Here is a 21614-nt window from a genome sequence, read left to right on the forward strand (position 1 = left end):
TTTGGGAAATCTGGATGTAGAAAGTAGGATTATTGGGGATTGGTAGAAAGCTTTTTCTTCTGCTCAAGAATGAATGACGCCAATTAGAGAGGAGGCTAGAAAGAGAAAAAAGAATCTGTGAGTTTCATACAGCACTTCTGATGCTGCTCTGAAATAACTCCTAGGGTAAATAAATTCCTTATATATTGACTAATAAAGAGGTGTTCAAATTTGTACATCTGATGCCCATTACTTCCTTGCTCTCTGACTTTTGTTACCATGACGTAAACAGCAATTTAATGTAACTAAAAATGCTCTGGTTCTGCTCCGTGCAGGCTCTAAATCAACACTTTCTTTTGTTCACCCAAACACTGAGCTATCTGATGCTTAGACTAGGAAGTCTGAAAATGGAGTTAGATAGTAAGAAATCAGGGTTCTAGATACTGGAAATGATCACTTCAATACATCGCCAAGCCACATATCAACAAACTTAATCATAAAGGGTTCCAAGCTGAAGTAACCAGTTATCATTGAAGCTTTGCCAGCTAACATGACTGTTCCTCAGTTTTCTCAGCCGTTAAGCAAGAAGCAGGATCAGATTCTCTCCAAGGTTACTTTCTGCTATGAGGCACTATTACTCTAAATACGAGTTTGGAGAAAATGACAAAACGTGTCCTCATAGCTCTTGATAAACTCAAACAATACAGAAAGCAAAAATGTCTCCTTGTAGACCAGTCTTGTTGTGCTAAGTAAAGAGGAACAGGGGGAAAACACAGAACAAAACCCTCCAAAAAGAGAAAACACACACACACACACACACACACACACACACTTGTGGAACCCTTGTTCAGTTTTACATAGCCATGTTCAAGAAACACTACTGGAGATGCACTATGTGCAAGACACTTTTAAGTTGTTACTGTTCAGTTTAAAAATGATTATTACTTTTTCAGCCACTCTTAAAGCTGAATTGGTGAATAACATCGCTTTGGGTGGGCATAAAATTAAACCCAAGGTCAAGGGAGACAGTCTACAAATAGACCAAAAATAAAACTCAAGAGATGTCATTAGAAGATTTGGAAAAAAAAAAGCCAAGATATTGCACAAAGATCAAAGGCTAAAAAAGAGAAATATGCTTAGCTAATTCTGGGCTTTTGAGCATTTCATGTGCTTGCGAGGCCCGTCCATCCATCCACACCACACTTCTGAGCCATGCTATTCTAAACCGATGACAAGTCCAGCTTTAGCGCGGACAGGGCGCAGAGCGCGGATCCCACACAATTCCACAATCCCAGACCCCGCTGCCAACTCTACTCTCTGGGAAGGAAGGAAGCGTTTCCCCTAGGGTGACTGTAAAATAAAACAGCCTCTCCAATCTTTCCGTCCAATAAGAAAGAAACGTCGGTCCAAATAAATATAGACATAAATGCATACATACAAGGAAAAGGGTAGGAAGAGGGGGGAGAGGGGAAAGGGAAGTTCTTTTCCTTTCTTTTTAAATTTCCCGCATCCCTTTTCCTCCCCGCCTCTTCACGCCGGCTCCACTTCAAGCAGCAGCTGGGGAGACGGAGAGACCGGGAAACGCACTGTAGGGCGGTCGGGGAGAGAGTTTTTGGGAAGTAGGCGGTACTGGCTGGATGAATAACTCGGTGTCCGATTTTTCCTGCCTTCGGCAGCAGTTCCTCCTCCGCGTCGTTATTCCTCCGCACACGCGGCTGGGCCCTCGGCCCTCGATTGCTCCGGCCTATCACCCTGGGATGCCGCCTGCCGCCGCCACCGCCGCGGCTGCCGGGCTTGTGGGATCCGCGGCGGAATCGGAGTCGGAGCCCCAGCCGCGGCGGGAGCCGTGGCCTGAGAGTTAGGGGGCGGGCCGGGTCATTCCTGGGGAGGGTGCTGAAGACTGGCGGGCGAGAACCCGGGGCCACCGCCCTCCCCGCAGGCTGAGGGAGTGGACATTCGGAGCCCCTGAGCGGCGGCCGCGGCGGCAGCGGCGGGAGCCGGTCAAAGGGGGCGGCCCCTGGCGGCGACGCCCCCAGCCCAGCCCTGCCCGGCCCCGCTCCATCCCCAGCCCCGGCTCGCTCGGACCGCGGGAGACGCCGGCGGGGGCACAGGAAGGCGGCTCCGAGGGGGCCGGCGGGCGAGCCGCCTCTCCCGGGTCCTTCCACGTTCCTCCCGGGAGGGACCCACACCTGAGCCCGGACCCACCCCCCGCCCGGGGCCACGCTGGATCCGCCTCCCGGGTGCAGGTGGGCTGCAGCGTTCGAGCCGCGGGCAGTGGGCGGCGGGGAAGGAGGTGAGCCGCGTCCGCGCCGGCTGCCGCTCGGGTCCGTGCCCCCGCTGCTGCGCTCTCCGCCTCCCCTTTCCGCAGGCAGGGCGCGGAGCCGCGCGCCCGCCCCGCCGCCGCCGCCGCCTTGTCCCTCCGGGGCACCATGGAGCTCTCCCTGTCGTCCGGAGGAGCCGCGGAGGCGCTGTCCTGGCCAGAGATGTTCCCGGGACTGGAGTCCGACTCGCCGCTGCCCCCGGAGGAGCTGGACGCGGTTGTCCCGGTCAGTGGGGCCATGGCCGGTGGCATGTTGGATCGGATCCTTCTGGAGTCCGTGTGCCAGCAACAGAGCTGGGTCCGCGTGTACGGTAAGGACCTAAGGCCGTCTTAGAGACTGATGTTTCTTATCTTTGGTCAGGCAGAAATGCATTCCCCAGGTCTCAGCCCCATCCATTCTCAGTCCCTATCCATCCTGGGTCCGCTTCCCACATCCCTTTTTGTCCTGGGGGTGTATTTCTGACAAGTTTCTTCAGCTAGTACTTGAGGAGAGAGATGTGACTCAGTTTGGTCTTTGGACCTTTTCAGGTACCTTTAGTAAGTTTAAGGTGGAGTTGGGATATGAAGCCTTAATTTTCAGGTGGTTATTTCAAGGGAAGTGTCACCCGATCTTCAAGAAGACGACACCAGGAAATCAATCAGTCTTGAGTAAGCAAAGACTGCAAACCAAGATATTATGAAAAAGCTTAGTGGAGGTTAAGATAATCAAGTAAAAATCAAAAGTATTTATTTGGGGAGGGGAACAGTCTGTCTTCTATAACCTCTTTCTGAACCTCACTCTCCAAAGGCAAGCACTTAGTCCAAGGGGTGTGGATTGTTTCAGATTGCACTATTGTTTCTGGTGCTCTTTGTAAAGTGACTGGATTGCTACTCAGCAAGTTAAAAAGTGATGAACACACTGAAACTTTCCCTTTCTGCATTCCTAGTAACCACCTCTTTAATTAAAACTGAATGATGAGATTCTATAAGGGCAAGCCTGTGGCAGCGTTTAAGCCATGCTGGTTTTGAAAACCTGTAGCCCAAAGATTTATAGCCTGGCATTCAGGACTGAGCTGTGGCTTTCCAAATCATTGAAACGTCAAGGTGTTTATCACTTAGCTCACAGGGATATAAAAGACATTAGTCATGTGGCTGAGTATAAGATGGCAAACTTGAAGCACCTGAGATCAACACAAGTTTAAGGTGTTATCCTGCAGTCATGTGCATCTAAGCCTATAGTGATCAATTACTTTATGTGTTTTTGGCTTTTTTCCCCCCCATCCTGCGCAGGTTATGTGTTTACTATTCAGGAGTGACGGTGACTTTGAAGTTGTCTTCCTGGATAGTTTAGTTGATTTCAAGACTTTGTCTATCACTATCAGAGAGATCATAGAACTAGGAGTCCAGAGATGGGAATTTTTGTCTCAGTTCTGCTGCTAAGTGTCTATGTGATTTGAAGCGGATCAGATCACTTTTTTGACCTCTCATTCCTTGTCTGTAAAATGAGTGGGTTGGATTAAATAATCTCTTAATGGTCCTTGCAGTTCTAAAAATCCATCAGTTTTTATAGCCAATTTTAAAGGATTTATGTATGCAGGAACGTTGTATTTTGCTGGCTGTTTGTAAATGTTTCTTGATGTTATTTTAGTTAACTGAAAGAAGTAAAGCAAAGAAGTGGGAGGTGATGCAAGGTCATCCAGTTCATTCTCAGCAGATTAAAAACTTTAGTGCCTGATTTTTCATTCACCTGCTAGTCCTACTTAGCCGATGGTTTATAACAAAGGTTGGTGAAAATCTGAAGTTGAACTTGAATTAGAGTATATTGAGGTTACAGCTTTTTCCTATTCTGTCCTATCTTTTCTTATATACTTCTTTTGCGTATTGTTTTTTTGTATGAAGTTAGCCTTGTTACTGCAAGAATATGTATATATGACAATTCAGTAGTTCTGTCTGGGTTTTCTAGACCTAATGTTAGCTTTGTACTTTGAATGTAACCCATAAAATGAATGTGCTTGTTTTTGTAGTCCATTCCTAGGCCTAGGTTTGTGTGTATGTATATATATGTGTGTGTGTATGTATATATTGTTTCCTAAATATATGTGCTGTGCTTATTTGCTCAGTTGTGTCCGACTCTTTGCAATCCCATGAACTGTAGCCTGCAAGAATACTGAGTGTGTTGCCATGCCCTCCTCCTGGGGATCTTCCCAACTCAGGGGTCGAACCCACGTCTCCCGCATTGCAGGCGGAATCTTTACCATCTGAGCCACCGGGGAAGCCCTCTTAAATACATAGACATGTGTATTCTCTCTCACAAACACATATATAATTTGCATTTCGGAGTTAATTTGCAGACTTTCTACTATATTGTAGCTTTTTTGTCTTCCCTATCAAGTAACCAGAAATAGTTTTTATTTACTATTTAGTACTGCTACTTTCCTTCCTCTAAGGCAGCTCATCCTGGATACTACTTTATTGTCTTTAGTTTGATGTGAATATTCTAAAACTATCTTAATGATTCTTGACTTTTCTATATCCTTGGCTAGTTTTTAAGTTGCCTATTGTACAGCTCTTAGGAAAGCTTTGATGCAAAAATAATAGAATGTAGAAAGTCAATTTGGAAAAGTTTGTTTTGATTTTCTTGTTTGTTTGTTTTGTGTGTTCAAAATCCTGGTTGTTTTGGAACATCAAGGTTGTTTTACACAACTGGAAGAGACTTTGATAAATGTATTCAAATGATTTTTAAAGAAATCCAGAAACTAGTCTAGAGTATGCAGCTGGGGATTGTGAACCTGGGTTTTCATTCTGGCTTTGCCACAAATTGTTGTCTAACTTTGGGCAAGTAATTTTAAGTCCATGTGCTTAGGTTCTACATAAAATGTGGAGTCTGGAGTAATTGGTATCTATGGTATATTTTAACTTTAAAGTTCTCTGATTCTATGGCCTGCCCTGTTATTTTACCTACAACTTGGTCTCCCGCTTCCAGACTGACTTGAGGCCAGGCATCAGGCAAGCCTCTAATGCATTTAAATCATGACTGTCGGGTTTCTGGGGAGCACTTTTATCAAAAGGTCAATGAACTGAGTTTTGAAAGAAGGAATGTTGAGGGCAAATGTATATTTGTTTGGAATGTTTTCACAAGATAGGAAGGTGGGGATGGGGGTCTCAGATCCAGCTCATTCAGTTTTGAGACCTGACCTAAAATAGCCATGTGAGCTTTAAAGATAGGGTTTAAAGTAAAGAGCTGTATTAAGTGCTGTTGGCTTCTGGTTATGGCTCACATCCTCTGCAATATACTTATGTGTGAAATCAGTATGCAAACAGAAACAGAACTACCCCCACCCCTCAGATATTTTAACAGAAACTTTTATTTATTTACAGAAACTTTTAAAAACAATATTTTATTAGTTTGCCTCACAAAATTTGAAGACTGGACACCGTTTTGAGTTTGCTACTGATAGGTCTGGCTCTTTGGTAGATAATACTTATATCCAGAGTTTTGTGTGTCGTTATGAGTGAAAACTTTTTTGGAATATGTTCAGAGCTTTATAATATGTGGATCTATATTTAGAACACAAACAAATGCACATCTTTGAGATAGGACTAAGAGAAAATCATGCTGTTCTTCATTTTCTTTTAGCTGTAAAATGTTTCATTTGTCTTCTTCCACTGTTATTGTAAGTTGTGCCCATGCCCGTCAAGACTATGAAATTTTTGACACCGGAGAGTCTGTCTGTCTTGTTGATCTTTGTATTCGTGCCTTGCCACTCCCTTCATTGTCACGGTGTCTAGCAGATTGATGCCTCCCCCATGGTAAGTCAGTGTCTGTTGAATGTTGATCCATCTGTCCTTTGACCATCCAGATCTCAACCTGACTGACTGTATGGGTGGTAGGCTAGCTTAAACAAAGGCATGCCACAAACAGCTAAATATGGATGCAGAATCCAAGAGCATCAAATGCAGAACATTTTTCAGATATTTATAGCCTCAAAGCGAAGTCAATTGGCTGAAAAAGCTCAGCAGCCCAGCAAAAGGAAACGGGAGCGGCGAAGCCAGCCCCACTGTCTGTGCTTTCTGGTAAACAATGAGGACGTTAAAATTAACTACTTTACCATGAGTGGATGATGAGTGAAGGACAGTATTTGGGGGAAATTTAAGATACCGGTCTCTAGCCGTGGCAGCATTGGAGTTCTGCACCCATCAGTACAACAGGTCTGCAAGTGTATGCACAGCAGTGCTCTTTAATAACTAGAAGGGAAATGCAATTATCATGATGAAGTGGTCACCAAGAAACCATATTGTTTTCGTAGTATGGGCAGGACTTATCTAAAGTATTCAGTTAATAAATAACATCAGCATTATTGTATACCATTAAGCTAATATATGGCACATTGTTTATTAATGACTGATAGAGACCTCCTGGAAAATTTCTAAAGACTGGTACAGTTTCAGCAAGCAGAAGAAAAAGGGAATTAATAATGCTGTATCAAATATCATACAGTTCTAGAAATATGGCATTGAGACTTTGGTAAGAGTTTCTCATGAACTGGATATGAGTTGGTAGGGACCAGGAGTCCTACCTGGTTGTAGTAAATTATATTGTTTTTATGCTTCGCCAATTAAAGGATGGTGTTTTAATTTAAAAAGTATATTTTCTTGAAATTTTAGAGAATGTTTCTATATTTACTTAAAATGTTGCAACCAGTAACAAGTCCAGGAAGTTGTTTTATTTTGATGCAGTATGAATTAGTTGTGACTAACTCAACTGGCCTTACACAGCATGTTTTTAGCATAATTCACTTTGAATATTCTTAGCAAATCACTCATTCTTACACATCTTAAATATGCACCCCATGACTCCTATTTTGTATTAACATGTAGATAAATGAGATTGCTCAACCAAGACCAAAAGTTTTACGTGCTTTAGCTAATTGATTGCCAGAAGAAAAATCAGTAAATACGTACTCAGTATATCCCTAAACATATTCATGTTACTTTAAGTGTTTTAATTTCCTCAGATGCTATTAATTGAGCTTTTACACATCAGTATTAATGTTTTAGGAATCTTGGGATATTAAGCATGGCACATCAAGGATGGCACATTGACTTTGAGTGTTGACACCTTAATTTTCTGTGATCTCCAATACATTTTATGCACAGTAGTAGTAGACAGTTCTCCACAGCAGTTAAAACTTTCAAGAAGGCCTAGGTATATAATGTTTATTTTAAATTATGTTGATTTCAAATAGATCCCCCTTTTGCCTTTGAGAGAAAATTTGTGTAGTCATTTAACTTATGTATTCTACGAATGTCACAGATGGTGGACAGTTTTCTGTATAGTATCTTAGTATTTTTATACCTTCTATCATGTTGGTTCATTGCGATTTCATTTTCTTTTCTTTTAAACTTTTTGTTTTGTGTTGTGGTATAGCCAGTTAACAATTTTGTGACAATTCCAGGTGAACAGCAAAGAGATTCAGTCATGTATATACTTGTATCCATTCTCCCCCAAACTCCCCTCCCATCCAGGCTGCCACATGACATTGAGCAGAGTTCCCTGTGCTATACAGTTGGTCCTTGTTGGTTATCCATTCTATTTCATTTTCAAAAGACGAAAATATTTTTACAGAACAGAAATTGTACATCCACAATCTCTTTTCCAAAACCGTTTGAACTAGTGTTTCAGAATTCAAAACTTTTGATTTTAGAAAATATGGTATATATACAGTGACATAAGCCCCCTGGGGTATCTGGAGAAACTTCCAAGAATCAGTCATGTTAGTAGTTCTGCAATTTAAATACATGAATATTCACACCAAGTATGGTATAAGACTATATATAGTATGATGTCATTGTAGGTCAGTTTACTGCTAGAGAAGTTATGAAGAAAGTGTTCAGAGCTTTTTGGATTTAGGAATTGCTGGTATGGAATTGAGGATCTATATACATTCTCTGGAGTAAATAAAATGAAATTCTAGAATGCCCCTGTTTATCTGAGAATAGTTTAAACAAATATTTAATTTTTAAATTAAACAAATGTTTAACAAATAATTAAGGATTGCCTTTATCTTTTTTAGATAATCTTTTCAGATATATTAATATAAGGTCTATTAATGCAATATATTAATATAATAATCTTTTTCAGATAATATGATTCAGTGCATGCCCCTTGAAAAATGATGTACAGTTGTGTCCTGTTATGTTGAATGGAATAATTTTTTTCTAATTTGTTAAGGAAAAGAAAAGGGATTCATATGGCAAAGTAGGCTTTACAGAGATTACTGAGGAAATGGTGGCAAGGCAGTGGTTTCTAACACTTCGTTTCATTAGAAAGAAGCATGAGGTAAATTAAAGTGGAGGGTTTATGTAATTGTTCTTAGCAGTTGTCCTCTTCAGTAGCACAAAGTGGTTTGATCACCTTTTAAGTAGGTGAACCACAAAAAAGCATTCAACTAATGACTGAGTTAATCCAGAAAAAATTCAGCTGTCTGCTCCCTTGTCCTGCCCTGTTGGAATCACTTTTAAGTAACTAGAGAGGTGTTCAGTCTTGTTAACCAGGAGGAGGAGTTAGAGGTGTGCTGAGGGCCCTCCTGAAACCGCTTCACCCGGCCTTGGCAGAGGGATACCTGCACTCTGATGTGTTTCTTCCCAAAGGCTATCAAGTGCTGCTCAAGACCTGTTGGTAGAGAACCCTTTACAAGTTTAATGTGGTTGGTTTTCTAGTGGGAAGGAAGCCATTAAGAAGTACATGATATGTAAATAGTAGGGGAAAAAAGGACGTCCTGAGGCCCAGCTCAGTGGGGTTAGTGGGAATATAGTGGAAAAAAAAGAGAAGGAAAGAAAAATGGAGCCCTTGAGGGCATTAAAAAAAAAACAAAAAAACTTCACTTGCTGCGCTGTTACATAGTAGTGATCATCTTATCGCTACCAGCAGGGTTCAGGTGTTAGAAGCCTGAGTTTTACCTTCCTTCACCCAGTGTTTAGTTACATTAATTAGTTGTCTGCGGCTGTTTTGGTCATGAGGATCCAGTTTAGAGACTGATTGCATTCTCATTTCCCCATAAGTTATCTTCAGCATGGCTCAAGTTGTGTTCACCTTGTGTCCTTCGCAGGTATTGTTGTTTAGTCTAGTTGTTAAGTCGTGTCCAACTCTTTTGTAGCCTCATGGACTGTAGTCCATGGAGTTCTCCAGGCCAGAATACTGGAATGGGTAGCCTTTCCCTTCTCCAGGGGATCTTCCCAACCCAGGGATCGAACCCAGGTCTCCTGCATTGCAGGCGGCTTCTTTACCAGCTGAGCCACAAGGGAAGCCTAAGAATACTGGAGTGGGTAGCCTATCCCTCTCCAGTGGATCTTCCCGACACAGGGATCAAACGGGGATCTCCTGCATTGCAGGCGGATTCTTTACCAACTGAGCTATCAGGGAAGCCCAGATAGCTGGGTCTAAGAGATTGGTACTACTTGCAGATACTCCTTGGGAGAGTGAAAATTTAGAAAGGAAAAATTTTAACATAAGGCATGAAAACAAAATATTCAGAATAGTGTGAAAAGTTAAAAAGTTGGTGGTTCTAAATATTTTGCTAAATAATCTTAAGTTTCCTCGGTTAGGGAACTGGCTCAGGAAATTTAGCTTATTCCCCAAACTGGAGACAAATTCCATAGTTTGTCAGGATTAGAACTCTTAACCGCAGATTCCTCAGCCTCCTGTTTTAGCTTCTAGATCTTACTGCTTTTCCTTAGGGAGATGGCCTTTCAAAGCTGAAGGTCAGTGAGAAATACCAGATTGTTAGTTTCACAGTCTTTAAGGGAAGTGCTGGAAGTACCATTACCTAGGTAACAGAAAACAAAAATGGTCAAAACATCCACAAAGTAGGAGGTTAAGAATAATCTCTTAGTGGTGGGCTTAGAGGTGGACTAGAGGCCAGATGAGGTCTCTTCCTAAATTTTTTATTCTGTGATTGGAGGGGTGTTTTAAGGAAATTTGAATATTTCATTTATGACCCTTAGAACCCTGGATAATACCTGTAACTATATTATATCTTCCCTTGTAATTTCTAATCTCTCTGATTCATATCATTAAAAAGTTAATACTGTTTCCCTAATTATGAATGTAAGCCATGCTTAATGTAAATAATTGGAGTTATAGGAAAAGATGAAGAAAATTAAAATCAGCTCTAATTCCACCTCTTAGAGATAATTCTTATTTTAATATTTTATTGTATTTTATTTCAGTCTTTTCTATACAGATATATTCATTTGTGCATATTTGGTATCATATTACATCTATTTTATATCACACTTTTTTCTGATAGTGTATTTCCTTTTGGCTTTGAAAATGTTTAAAAATTTTCCAATATATTTCTATTTTTAAATTTAATTTTAAAATAGGTAATATATTTCCTTCTTTCAAAATTCAAAAGGTATAAAAGGATATACCATGAGGCCTCTCACCCCTCACTTGGCATCTGGCAAGCAATCATTGTCCCCTCAACCCCACACACAGTCAATAACTGTTTGAAATTTTTGTGTATCCTTCCATACCTGTCTCATGTATGTAGAAGTAGATATGCTCCGTCGTGTCCCACTCTTTGTGACCCTGTGGACTGTAGCCCACCAGGCTCCTCTGTCCATGGGATTTTCTAGGCAAGAATACTGGAGTGGGTTGCCTTTTCCTTCTCCAGGGGATCTTACTGACCCAGGGATCAAACCCATGTCCCTTTCTTCTCCTGCTTTGGCAGGCATATTCTTTACCACTGGTAGCATCTCAGAAGCCCCTAGAAGTAGATAGATAGATAAAAAATTCTGCTAAGTGTAGGATCCAAGGAATTTAGGTTAAAAAAAAAATTCAGGGTCCAGAATTCCCTGTCTGTCCATTGGTTAGGACTGCTTTGACTGCCAAGGGCGTGGGTTCAGTCCCTGGGTGGAAGTCCCACAAGCTGCATCGTCAAAAAAGTTTTGTGTGTGTGTGTGAGGTTAATGAAATGGCTGAAATAGGCCCCCAAAGGAAGTTGGTCTGGTGTTCTGGGGGGATCTGAAGCTGGTTGTTGTTAATTGTTTTGTATCTGAATTGATAGTATAGTTTTTACTCTGTGTATGCTTTTTTCCTTTTTTTTTTTTTTTAAACAGAAATGATAACCCATTATAGGAATTGATCCACACTTTGTGTTAATTCTCCCTTGTATTTCCCCGCCACACATACTTATCACTGTATCTTGGATATATTTTCCTGTCCATTCGTAAACTGGTTCCATATTGTTTTTATGACTGCTTGATGCATTGAAGAATCATCATTTAACCCTGAGTTTTGCTGGTACAGGTGGTAGTATATAAATAATCTTGAAAATAAACCATTTTGCTGTGTATAACAAAAATTCATGGAATTGCTAGGTCAGAGACATGTGTTTTCTAAAATTTTGAAAGATACTCCCAAACTGCTTTTCTTTGGTGTTGTACCTATTTATATTTCTCCACCAATGTATGGGGCTTCCCAGGTGGCTCAGACCGTAAAGAATCTGCCTGCAATGCAGGAGACCCAGGTTCAGTTTGTCGGTTGGGAAGATCCCCTGGAGAAGAAAATGGCAACCTGCTCCAGTATTTTTGTCTGGAGAATTTCTTGGACAGTGGAGCTTGATGGGCCACAGTCCATGGGATTGCAAAGAGTCAGACACAACTAAGCTACTAATACATCAATGTATGAAAGTGCCCATCTTCGTGTATAGGGAATTATCAAGTATTTTTTAATGTGACAATCTAAAAAGTAAAAAATTGCCATAGTTTTAATTTTTCAAATCTTACCTTAAGTGTGATTGAGTATCATACAGAGTCCTTTAAATATAGCCTTTTTTGTGACTGTACATATCTTTTGCCCTTTTTTATTGGGTTGTTGGATCTTTTAGTGATTTGCGGGAACTCTTAGTATGTTAAGAACCCTTTGTCTGCTGTGAGTTGACAGTATTTTAATTTGTGTTTTGTTTTTCTTTTCCTCTGTGAGGAAATTATTCTTATACAGTTGAATATATCAGTCTTTTATGGCTTTTTGATTTTCTGTTAGAATGGCCTTTTCTATTCTGAAGTTCCAGTTCTCCCGTGGTTTGTCTAGTACTTTTTTTTTTTTATCTTTGATCCATTTGGAATTCATACCTATAAGGTATGAGATGTGGATATAGTTTCATTTTCAGAAAGATGGATTTCAGTTATCCTAGCAACATTTATTGAATAATTCATGTTTTCCCCCACTGATTTAAGATGTCTCCTTTATCCTTTACTAGATTGTCATATACAATTTGGTGTATTTCAAGATTTTCTACTGTGTTTTATTGGCCTCTGTATATTCATATGCCAGTGTCACACTGCTTTATTACTGAAGCTTATTTGAAAATATAATTTGTTAATGACTAATTTAACATAACTTATCTAACCATTATCCTATGTTAAATATTAACATTTTTCAAAAATTTTTTGTTTACAGTCTACTGATTCTCTTTGTTTACAGATCTTTGAACTTCTGACTATTTCCTTAGGCTGAATTCCTAGAAGAGTATGTTTTTAAAGGCCTGAGACTTAGTGCCAAATTTGTGTGACCTTCCTGGAAAGCAGTTCCTGCCACAAATATATGAAAATATGGCTCCTAATTTTAAGTCCTACTTCTGTATTGCTACATTCAACATATTGAAGTATGTTTGCATAGATTTCCTGTAGTGAAATTTCCAGGTGCCTCAGAGGTAAAGAATCTGCCTGCTAATGTAGGAGACACAGGTTCGATCCCTGGGTTGGGAAGATCCCCTGGAGAAGGATGTGGCAACCACTCCAGTGTTTTTGCCTGGAGAATCCCATGGACAGAGGAGCTTGGTGGGCTACATTGCACAGGGTTGCAAAGAGTTGGACACGACTGAGCATACAGGTGCATGTAGTGTCTTAAATGTTATTTAGCAGATATTAAATATGCTTAGAGTTCTAATGTTATTTAGCACATATTAAATATGCTCAGAGTGCTAATGTTATTTAGCACACATTAAATATGCTCAGAAAAAAAAATATGCTCAGAGTTCTAATGACTTACCTTCAAAACTGAGTTTTTTCTCAGTGGTACTCCTTTTGATTAATGGCAGATTTCCAAGTAAATAAGGGAAGCATGAGTGTGGAGTCAAAGCAGTTGATCTGCTAAAGGTCAAATCCGTGACCATGACCTTCTTTATGCTGTTAGATGACTCTCCAGCTGAAATAATCTGACACAGATACATATTGTTTTAGATACTCTGAGAAGAACATAGTTGGTGGCTTTCATCTCAGCTGTTCATGTCCTCCATCTACTCTTTGTTTCTCAGAGTTTTCAGAAGGAATTGATTTGAATATAAGTTCATTTGGTTTTAGCTGGATGAATGACTGAGGTATATACTTTTTAAAAAACACTATGTTAATGCTGAATTTTTAGCATGGGATTCATTTAGGTATGTTCTAGGGAAGTTTATAATGTCAAAGCCAAATTTGAAGAATGGCAACTATAACATTAATGACAGAAGTAATTTAAAATATTTTCTTAAAAAAAAAAAGGGTAGAATAGGAATTGTTCTGAAAAAAGCATGGTTTATATAGACCATTAATCAGTTAATCAAATTTTCTTTCTTGTTTTTTTTTAAGGACTTAATTTTTTTTAGAGCAGATGTAGTTTCACTGCAAAATGAGAGGAAGTTAACAGAGATTTTCCTGTGTACCCCCAGTTCCCACGCATGCATAGCCTCTGCCATTATCCAACATCCCTGACCAAAGTGGCACATTTATTATAACTGATGAACCTACATTAACCCATCATTTTCACTCAAAGTCTACATTAGGGTTTACTCCTGGTATTGTACATTCTGTGGGTTTGGACAATGACATGTATTCATCATTATACATTATACAGATTATTTTCACTGCCTTAAAAATCCTATATGCTCGGTTCATCTCTCCCTACCCACTACCTCCCAGCTCATAGCAACCACTGATGTTGTTATTGCTTCCATAGTTTCTCCTTTTCCAAAATGCTGTTTAGTTGAAATCATACCCAAATTGTCTTTTATCTATTAGCTATTTGTTTAGCATGTAATAGGAGCAAACTTAGAATGGGACAAAGTAGTTTAACTTTTAATAGTAACATAGAGCGGTTTAAGAATGAAATGTAGAATCCTGTATTCAGTTAATATTGTGGAAGTTTGTAGGAGATTTTGTTTGATTTAAATTTGGGCAGGATATAACATATAAGTATTTTTTTCCCATGATTTCTGTAGGCTTGACTCTTAAATTTTCTGTTTATTTATAAATTTCAGGCATATCTCTGAGTGAGAAAGCCCAAGACCTTTCTAGGGCACATTTCTGTTTTGTAATGGACCAGTTTTGCCCAGTGGATAGTGGTCAGCCTGACTCAAAGAACAGACATTGAAAAAGATGCCCAGCACTAACAAAAGACTTGGTTCAAATCTAAAAAATTAGTGTACTTTTAGTATTTTCTGGCTTCATAAAGACTTCAGAGTAGTTTTCATCTTCATAGAAATGCTTTATTTGCTAATGTCTGAATCTTATTTGATAGCATGGTAAAGAACAGTATCATATGTGGTGCTTCCTATTGAAACAGAAAGATACTGTAGAACAGTGGTCCCCAATCTTTTTGGCACCAGGGGCTAGTTTTGTGAAAGACAGTTTTTCCATGGACCTGAGACAGAGGAGGCTAGGAGTGGTTTCAGGATGTTTCAAGTGCGTTACATTTGTTGTGCACTTTATTTCTATTATTATTGCATCAGGTCTACCTGAGATCATCAGGCCTTAGATCCTGGAAGTTGGGGACCCCTGCTCTAGAGGATTTGATATGACTGTATGTTTTGCTGTTTTGCTCAGGTCAGAAAGTCCGAAATCATTCTTTTTCAAGCACACCTTTAATCAGTTTGAGGAAATTTTTAGGTATTTGCATTTTAGGTTATGTTTTTAGTGTACAACTTGATCGTCATGCCTGTGTGCTAAGTCACATCGGTTGCCTCCAACTCTTGCGAACCCATTCATTGTAGCCCGTCAGGCTCCTCTGTCTGTGGTTTTCTCCAGGCAAGAATACTGGAGTGGGTTACCATGCCCTCCTCCAGGGGATCTTCCTGACCCAGGAATCGAACATGCGTGTCTTAAGTCCCCTGCATTGGCAGGCGGGTTCTTTACCTAGTGCCACCTGGGAAGCTCACCTTGATTGTCATACCTTGAGACATAGTTGCGTTACTTTCTCATGCCAGTAATCTTTCCTTACCTGTAGCTTAACTGGCAATAGTGATGTTTTGCTTATACAACCAGCAATGTTATTCCATTTACCTGTGAGCATGTTATATAAAATGATATGTTTTTGCAAAGTTGGGTTTTTCTCTGCAGTCTCAAAATACCCTGCATTTTTTTTTCAATAAATTTATGAAACATGATCATTTTCTCCATTTTATTGGGAAGTAATCATGTAAGGTTAGTGATGTAAAGATTCTTGGTAAAGTTATATTAGAATGTGAGTAAGACTGGAATGTGAGTTACAATCTAGTACATTTTTTGGATATTACCCTATTTCTATTATCCAAGTTTGTAAGTTGCTGCTTCCAGTGTAATATATTTGTGTTAAAATATGTCATGAGCTGTTTAAAGTAGCATTTTTAGACTTTCCTAAGTTCTCTTAGAATTTAGCAATTTGTTTTATCCTACCTTCTGTACCTCTTTTGGAACCACATAGGTAAGAAAGGGTTTGAGTTCACTGGTGAACTGAGGGAATAAAAGTCAGGATGCTGGAGAGAGTAACCAATATGTTCTTTTACACTCATTTTTTTTTATTGTGGTACAATATACATACCACATTTTATTTTAATTATTTGTAAGCATGCAATTCAGTGATATTAAGTACATTCACAATGTTACGTAATCCTCATCATTGTCTATACCCACTTTTGAGAAACTACCACTTTTCCACAGCATTTGTGCATTTTTACATTCCTACCAGCAATGGATAGGGTCCCAATTTCTTTACCTCCTTGCACCCGCTCTTGTTATTTTCTGTTCTTTGTTAAAGCCGTCCTAGTCAGTGTGAAGTGACACCTCATCATGGTTTTGATTTTCATTTCCCTTATGGTGAGTGATGTTGAACATCTTTTCATATGCTTTTTGGCTGTTTGTATATCTTCTTTTGAAAAATGCCTATTTACATCCTTCTTTTATATTAATTCTTAGACATATTCTTGTTTTTCATATTATCAGTAATAAGTGTTAATTGTCCAATATAGTAATCTTAACTCTAATAACAGTGATAGTCATAATCATGATTATAATGACAACAATAATGTAAAACTTCTTGAATACTTACATGAGCCAGGTGCAGTTCTAGGTTCTTTATGTCTATTTAATCTTTGTGGCTATCCTATGAGGTAAATGCTATTATTATCCAGATTTTATAGGTGAGAAATCAGAGACACAGAGACATAAAGGAACTTGGCCAAGGTTATGGAGCAAGTGGGCGGCTAGTATGAGATTGGAACTCAGGCAGTTTACTCTTGAGTCTGTTCTCTTCACTAGTATATAATTTGGTTTCTCATAGATAAAAACTTTAAACTGTTATTATAAAAAACACTCACTGTGATGTTTGTTCACTTGAACCTTGAACCTGTAGTTTACCTATGTGCTTTATACAGCACTGTAACTGTAAAATAATGACATTTGATTTGCTGGGTATGCTTTGGATGTCATAATTGAACATCTTTGTAGAGTTGTCCAAGTTTTATTAACTGTAGACAACATGAGAAAGCTGTTTGTGGTGAGTGGTGTGAATATTTCTACATATAAAAAAGTTTATACAAATTCTAATGGTGATCTAAATTTATGTATTTTTAGCAGTAATACAAAATATAAAAATAGGACTTTTTTTCCCTTTGAAAGCAAGCCTTTGTCAGCCTTTTATTTATGCTTGACCAAGCCAGTAAGAATACTGAAATTTAAGAGACCACACAGTCATAAGAACCATGAATTGTATTCATCTGGGAAATAGCTTTATTTATTCTAGGACTTACAGTTCAAGTGGTTTTCCCTTTTGATATCAGAAATTCTGAAAAGAGAATCTACTTTTATAGAGCCAAGTAAACCCAAACATTGATCAGAGCTTGGCCATATAAGAGATATTTTAGGATATTTATAGAATTCCTGTGTTCTTTTCCAAAAACCCAGGAACACTGGCCTCTTGTTGGGCCTGATTTGTGTTCATTTCAGTTCCTCTTGAACCTGGCTTTCTGGTGCATATACTTTGTAATTTAAAAATATCCTAAGGTTTGTATTTCAAGGACTCAGAAACTTAAAGCATGATTTAAACACAGCATGCTGTGTGAATCAGTTATGAATTTAACTTTCCCTAGGTAGCACTAGTGGTAAATAACAGGCCTGCCAGTGCAGGAGACATAAGAGACGCTGGTTCGATCTCTGGGTTGGAAAGATCCCCTGGAGGGGGGCATGGCAACCCACTCCATTATTCTTGCCTGGTGAATCCCATGGACAGAGGAGCCTGGCGGGCTATAGTTGATGGGGTCACGAAGAGTCAAATACGACTGAAGTGACTTAGCACACATGCATGAATGAATTGCAGTTCTTCAAAATCTGTGATTCTTTGAGCTATGGGCAATATGGCAACGGGAAGTGAGTTAAAATGTTACATTCCGATCATATGTCTTAAAAAAATATGTACATCTTAAAAAAACAGTTTGTTATATTTGACATACAGCAGACTTAAATAACCATGAAACCACCACCACAATCAAGAAGATGAAACTCTAATTCTTCTAAAAAGTTTCCTTGCATCCGTTGATAATCCTGTCCCATCCCTCCCACTCCATCACCAGACAACCACTAGTCTACTTTTTGTCTTTATAGGTTAGTTTGGATTTTCAAAAATTTTATATAAATAAAATCATGTAATATATACTTACATGTAATCTGATTTCTCTCATTTAGTACATTTTGCGATTCATCCATGTTGTTGCTTGTATCAACAGTTAATTCCTTTGTTTTACCAAGTAGTATGCCACTGAGTAAATATTCCATGATTATTTATCAGTTTACCTAAACGTCTGGGTTGTTTCTAGTGTTTCGGCCATGACAAATAAAGGTTCTGTGAACATTTGCGTATAAATCTTCGTATAGGCATATGCTTTTATTTCTGTTGGGCAACTAACTACCTGAGAGTGGAATGACTGGGTCTTGTGGTAGGTTTATGTTTAACATTTTAAGAAACTGCCAAACTGTTTTCCAAAGTGCTTGTATCATTTTACCACCAGCAGGGTATGACAGTTCCAGTTTCACTGCCTTACCAACACTTGGTATGATAAGTCTTTTTAATTTCAGTCCGTGTAGGAGCTATGTAGCCCTATTCAACGTGATCTTAATTTGCATTTTCGTGATGATTAGTAATGTTGAGCATCTTTTCATATGCTTATCAGACATTCATCTATCTTCTTTAATGAAATGTCAAATCAAATCTTTTGTCTGGTTTTAAATTGGTTTTGTCAGTGAACAACAAGGTCCTATTATATAGCACAGGGCACTATACTCAGTGTCCTGGGATAAATCATAATGGAAAAGAATATAAAAAAGAATGTATTCGTATGTATAACTGAGTCACCTTGCCATATAGCAGAAATTAACAAAACTGTAAATCAACTATACTTCATTAAGTAAATAAATTTGATTTGTCTTATTGAGTTATATGAGTTGTTTCTGTATTCTGGATTTTTTTGTTTGTTTTAGTTGCTAAGTTGTGTCCGACTCTTCTGCAGCCCTATGGCCTATAGCCCACCAGGTTCCTCTGTCCATGGCATTTCTAGGTAAGAAAACAAATTGGTTGCCATGCTTTCCTCCCAGGGATCTTCCCAACCCAGGAATCTATTCATGTCTCCTGCATTGGCAGGTTGATTCTTCACCAGTGAACCACCAGGGAAGCCCCCATATTCAGGATATAAATCATTAATCACACGTGTGATTTGCAGTTGCTTTTTCCCATTAAGAAACCGCCAAACTGTTTTCCTAAGTGCTTGTGATATACCTGATCGTATTCTTAACACTGTCTTCAGAGAGTAGAAGTTCTTAATTTTGATGAATCTTTTCATTTTGTGAATTGTGCTTTTCATGACTTACTCAAGAAATTTTTATCTAATCGAAGGTTTCAAAGATTTTTCCTGTGTTTTCTTCTAAAAGTTTTATAATTTCAGTTCTGTGATCCATTTTGATTTTATTTTTGTATATTTAATCCAAAATAAGGATTGAAATTTCTTTTTAAAATTAAGGATATCTAATAGTTTCAGCACCATTTGTTAAACAGTCTGTTTTTTCCAGCACTCAAATGCTTTTGTACCTTTGTTGAAAATCAAATATACATGGGGGTCTGTATCTGGTCTTTGGTATATTCTATCATTCTACTGTTTATTACAAGAATACTATTTTTATTACTATAGATTTCTAATAAGTTTTGAGGTTGAGTATAAAGTCTCTAACTTTGTTTTTCTTTTTCCAAAGTTATTTTAGCTGTTCTATATCATTTCCACGCCCAAATGAATTTTAGACTCAACTTGTCAATTTTGCACAAAAAGCCTGCTGGAGTTTTGATTGTGGTTGTGTTGAAACTATAGATCAATTTGGGGAGAATTAATATATTAATAGTGTACATCTCTCTCTGTATTTTGTCTTTTAAAATTTCTCTCTATAAAGCTTTCAGTGTGCATGTCTTTAGATCTTTTGTTTGATTACTCCTAAGTATTTTACAATTTTGATGATATTGTGGGTGGTATATTTTTAAAAATTTGTTTCTATTTTATTTCTAGTATATAGACTATAACAGATTCTTACTTTCATTTTTGCCTTGTATGCTGCAAACTTGCTAAACTCACGTTATTTCTAGTGGGTATTTTGCAGATTCTGTTAGCTTTTCTATACAGAGGATTGTATATAATGCCTGCAAATAAAGACTTCTTTTCCAATCAGGATGCCTTTTATTTATTTTTCTTGCCTGATTGCACTGGCTAGCACGTCCAGGTTAATGTTTAATAGAAGTGGTGAGAGCAGACATCCTTGCCTCTCTTAGGGGGAAAGCTTTCAGTCTTTTACTATTTAAGTGTGATGCTAGCTTTAGGTTTGTTGGTGTTTTTATAGATGCCCCCTATCAATTTTAAGATATTCCTTTCTATTCCTAGTTTCTTAATAGGTTTTTCCCCCCATCATGAATAAATGTTGCCAGATGCATCTACTGAAGTGGTCACATAGGTTTTCTTTTTTAGTTTGTTAACATTAATTCCATTGTTTTTTTGGGGGTGGTGGGAACCGTGTGGCTTGTGGGATCTTAGTTCTCTAAGCAGAGACTGAGTCTGAGCCACTGCAGTGAAAGTGCCATGTCCTAACCACTGGACTACCAGGGAATTTCCCAATTACACTGATTTTTGAGTTTTAAACCAACTTGTCACACTTGCATAAAGGCATACTTGGTCTTGATGTTTTATTATCTTTTCATATGTTGCTTGATTTGCTTCATTTTGTTTGCTAAAATTATCTTAAAGAATTCTGGGGACTTCCCTGTCAAGTCCAGTGGTTAAGACTCTGTGCTTTCAGTGCAGGGGGCCTGGATTGGATTCCTGATCCCTGGTGGGGAAATGAAGATCCTTCATGTTGTGTGGTATGGCCAAAAAAAAAAAAAATTTTGAATTTTGTATCTGCATTCATGGAGGAACATTGGTGTGTAGTTTTCTTGTGTTATTTCTCTGGCTTCGGTTTTAGAGTGTCCTGAAGTCACAGTGTGGTACTTCCCACTGTGGTTACTTTAAAGAAAGTAAACTGCTTGCCATTGCAGGAGCCGTAAGAGACAGGGGTTTGATCCTTGGGTTGGAAAGACCCCCTGGAGAAGGGCCTGGTGACCCACTCCACTATTCTTGCTTGGGGAATCCTGTGGACAGGGGGGCCTGGCGGGCTACGGTCCATACTGGTGCAAAGCACTGGGCATGATCCTGAAGTGACTTAGCATGCATGCACTACATCACAGTGTGCATTGTAAAGTATTTCTTTTTTAATTTTCTGGAAGAGTGTATATAGAATTGGTATTGTTTCTGCCTTGTGTTTGGTAGAATTCATCAGGTAAGCCATGTGTACTTGGACTTTTCTTTGTGGGAAAATTTTTCTTACTTCAAATTCAGTTTCTTTAATAAATACAAAATTTATGTTATTCATTTCTTCTTGATGATCTTTTCTTGTTTGTGTGTTTGAAGGATTGTGTCCCTTTTGTCTTAAGTACTTAAATTTATCAACATAAAATTGTTTATGATATTTCCTT

General features: G+C 38.7%; 1 protein-coding gene across 2 annotated transcripts in view; it reads left to right on the forward strand.

Annotated features, from left to right (window-relative positions):
- Positions 1–1761: 1761 nt before the first annotated feature.
- RASAL2 (RAS protein activator like 2) overlaps positions 1762–21614 on the forward strand; it is a 392722-nt gene continuing 372869 nt past the window's right edge. For both annotated transcript variants that reach the window (XM_043923124.1, XM_043923125.1), the window contains exon 1: positions 1762–2610. In XM_043923124.1, the coding sequence (XP_043779059.1) occupies positions 2409–2610 (202 nt within the window). In that variant the 5' untranslated portion in view covers positions 1762–2408. The remainder of the gene's footprint in view (positions 2611–21614) is intronic.

This window comes from Cervus elaphus, chromosome 14, assembly GCF_910594005.1.
Source record: "Cervus elaphus chromosome 14, mCerEla1.1, whole genome shotgun sequence".
Classification (NCBI taxonomy): Eukaryota; Metazoa; Chordata; class Mammalia; order Artiodactyla; family Cervidae; genus Cervus; species Cervus elaphus.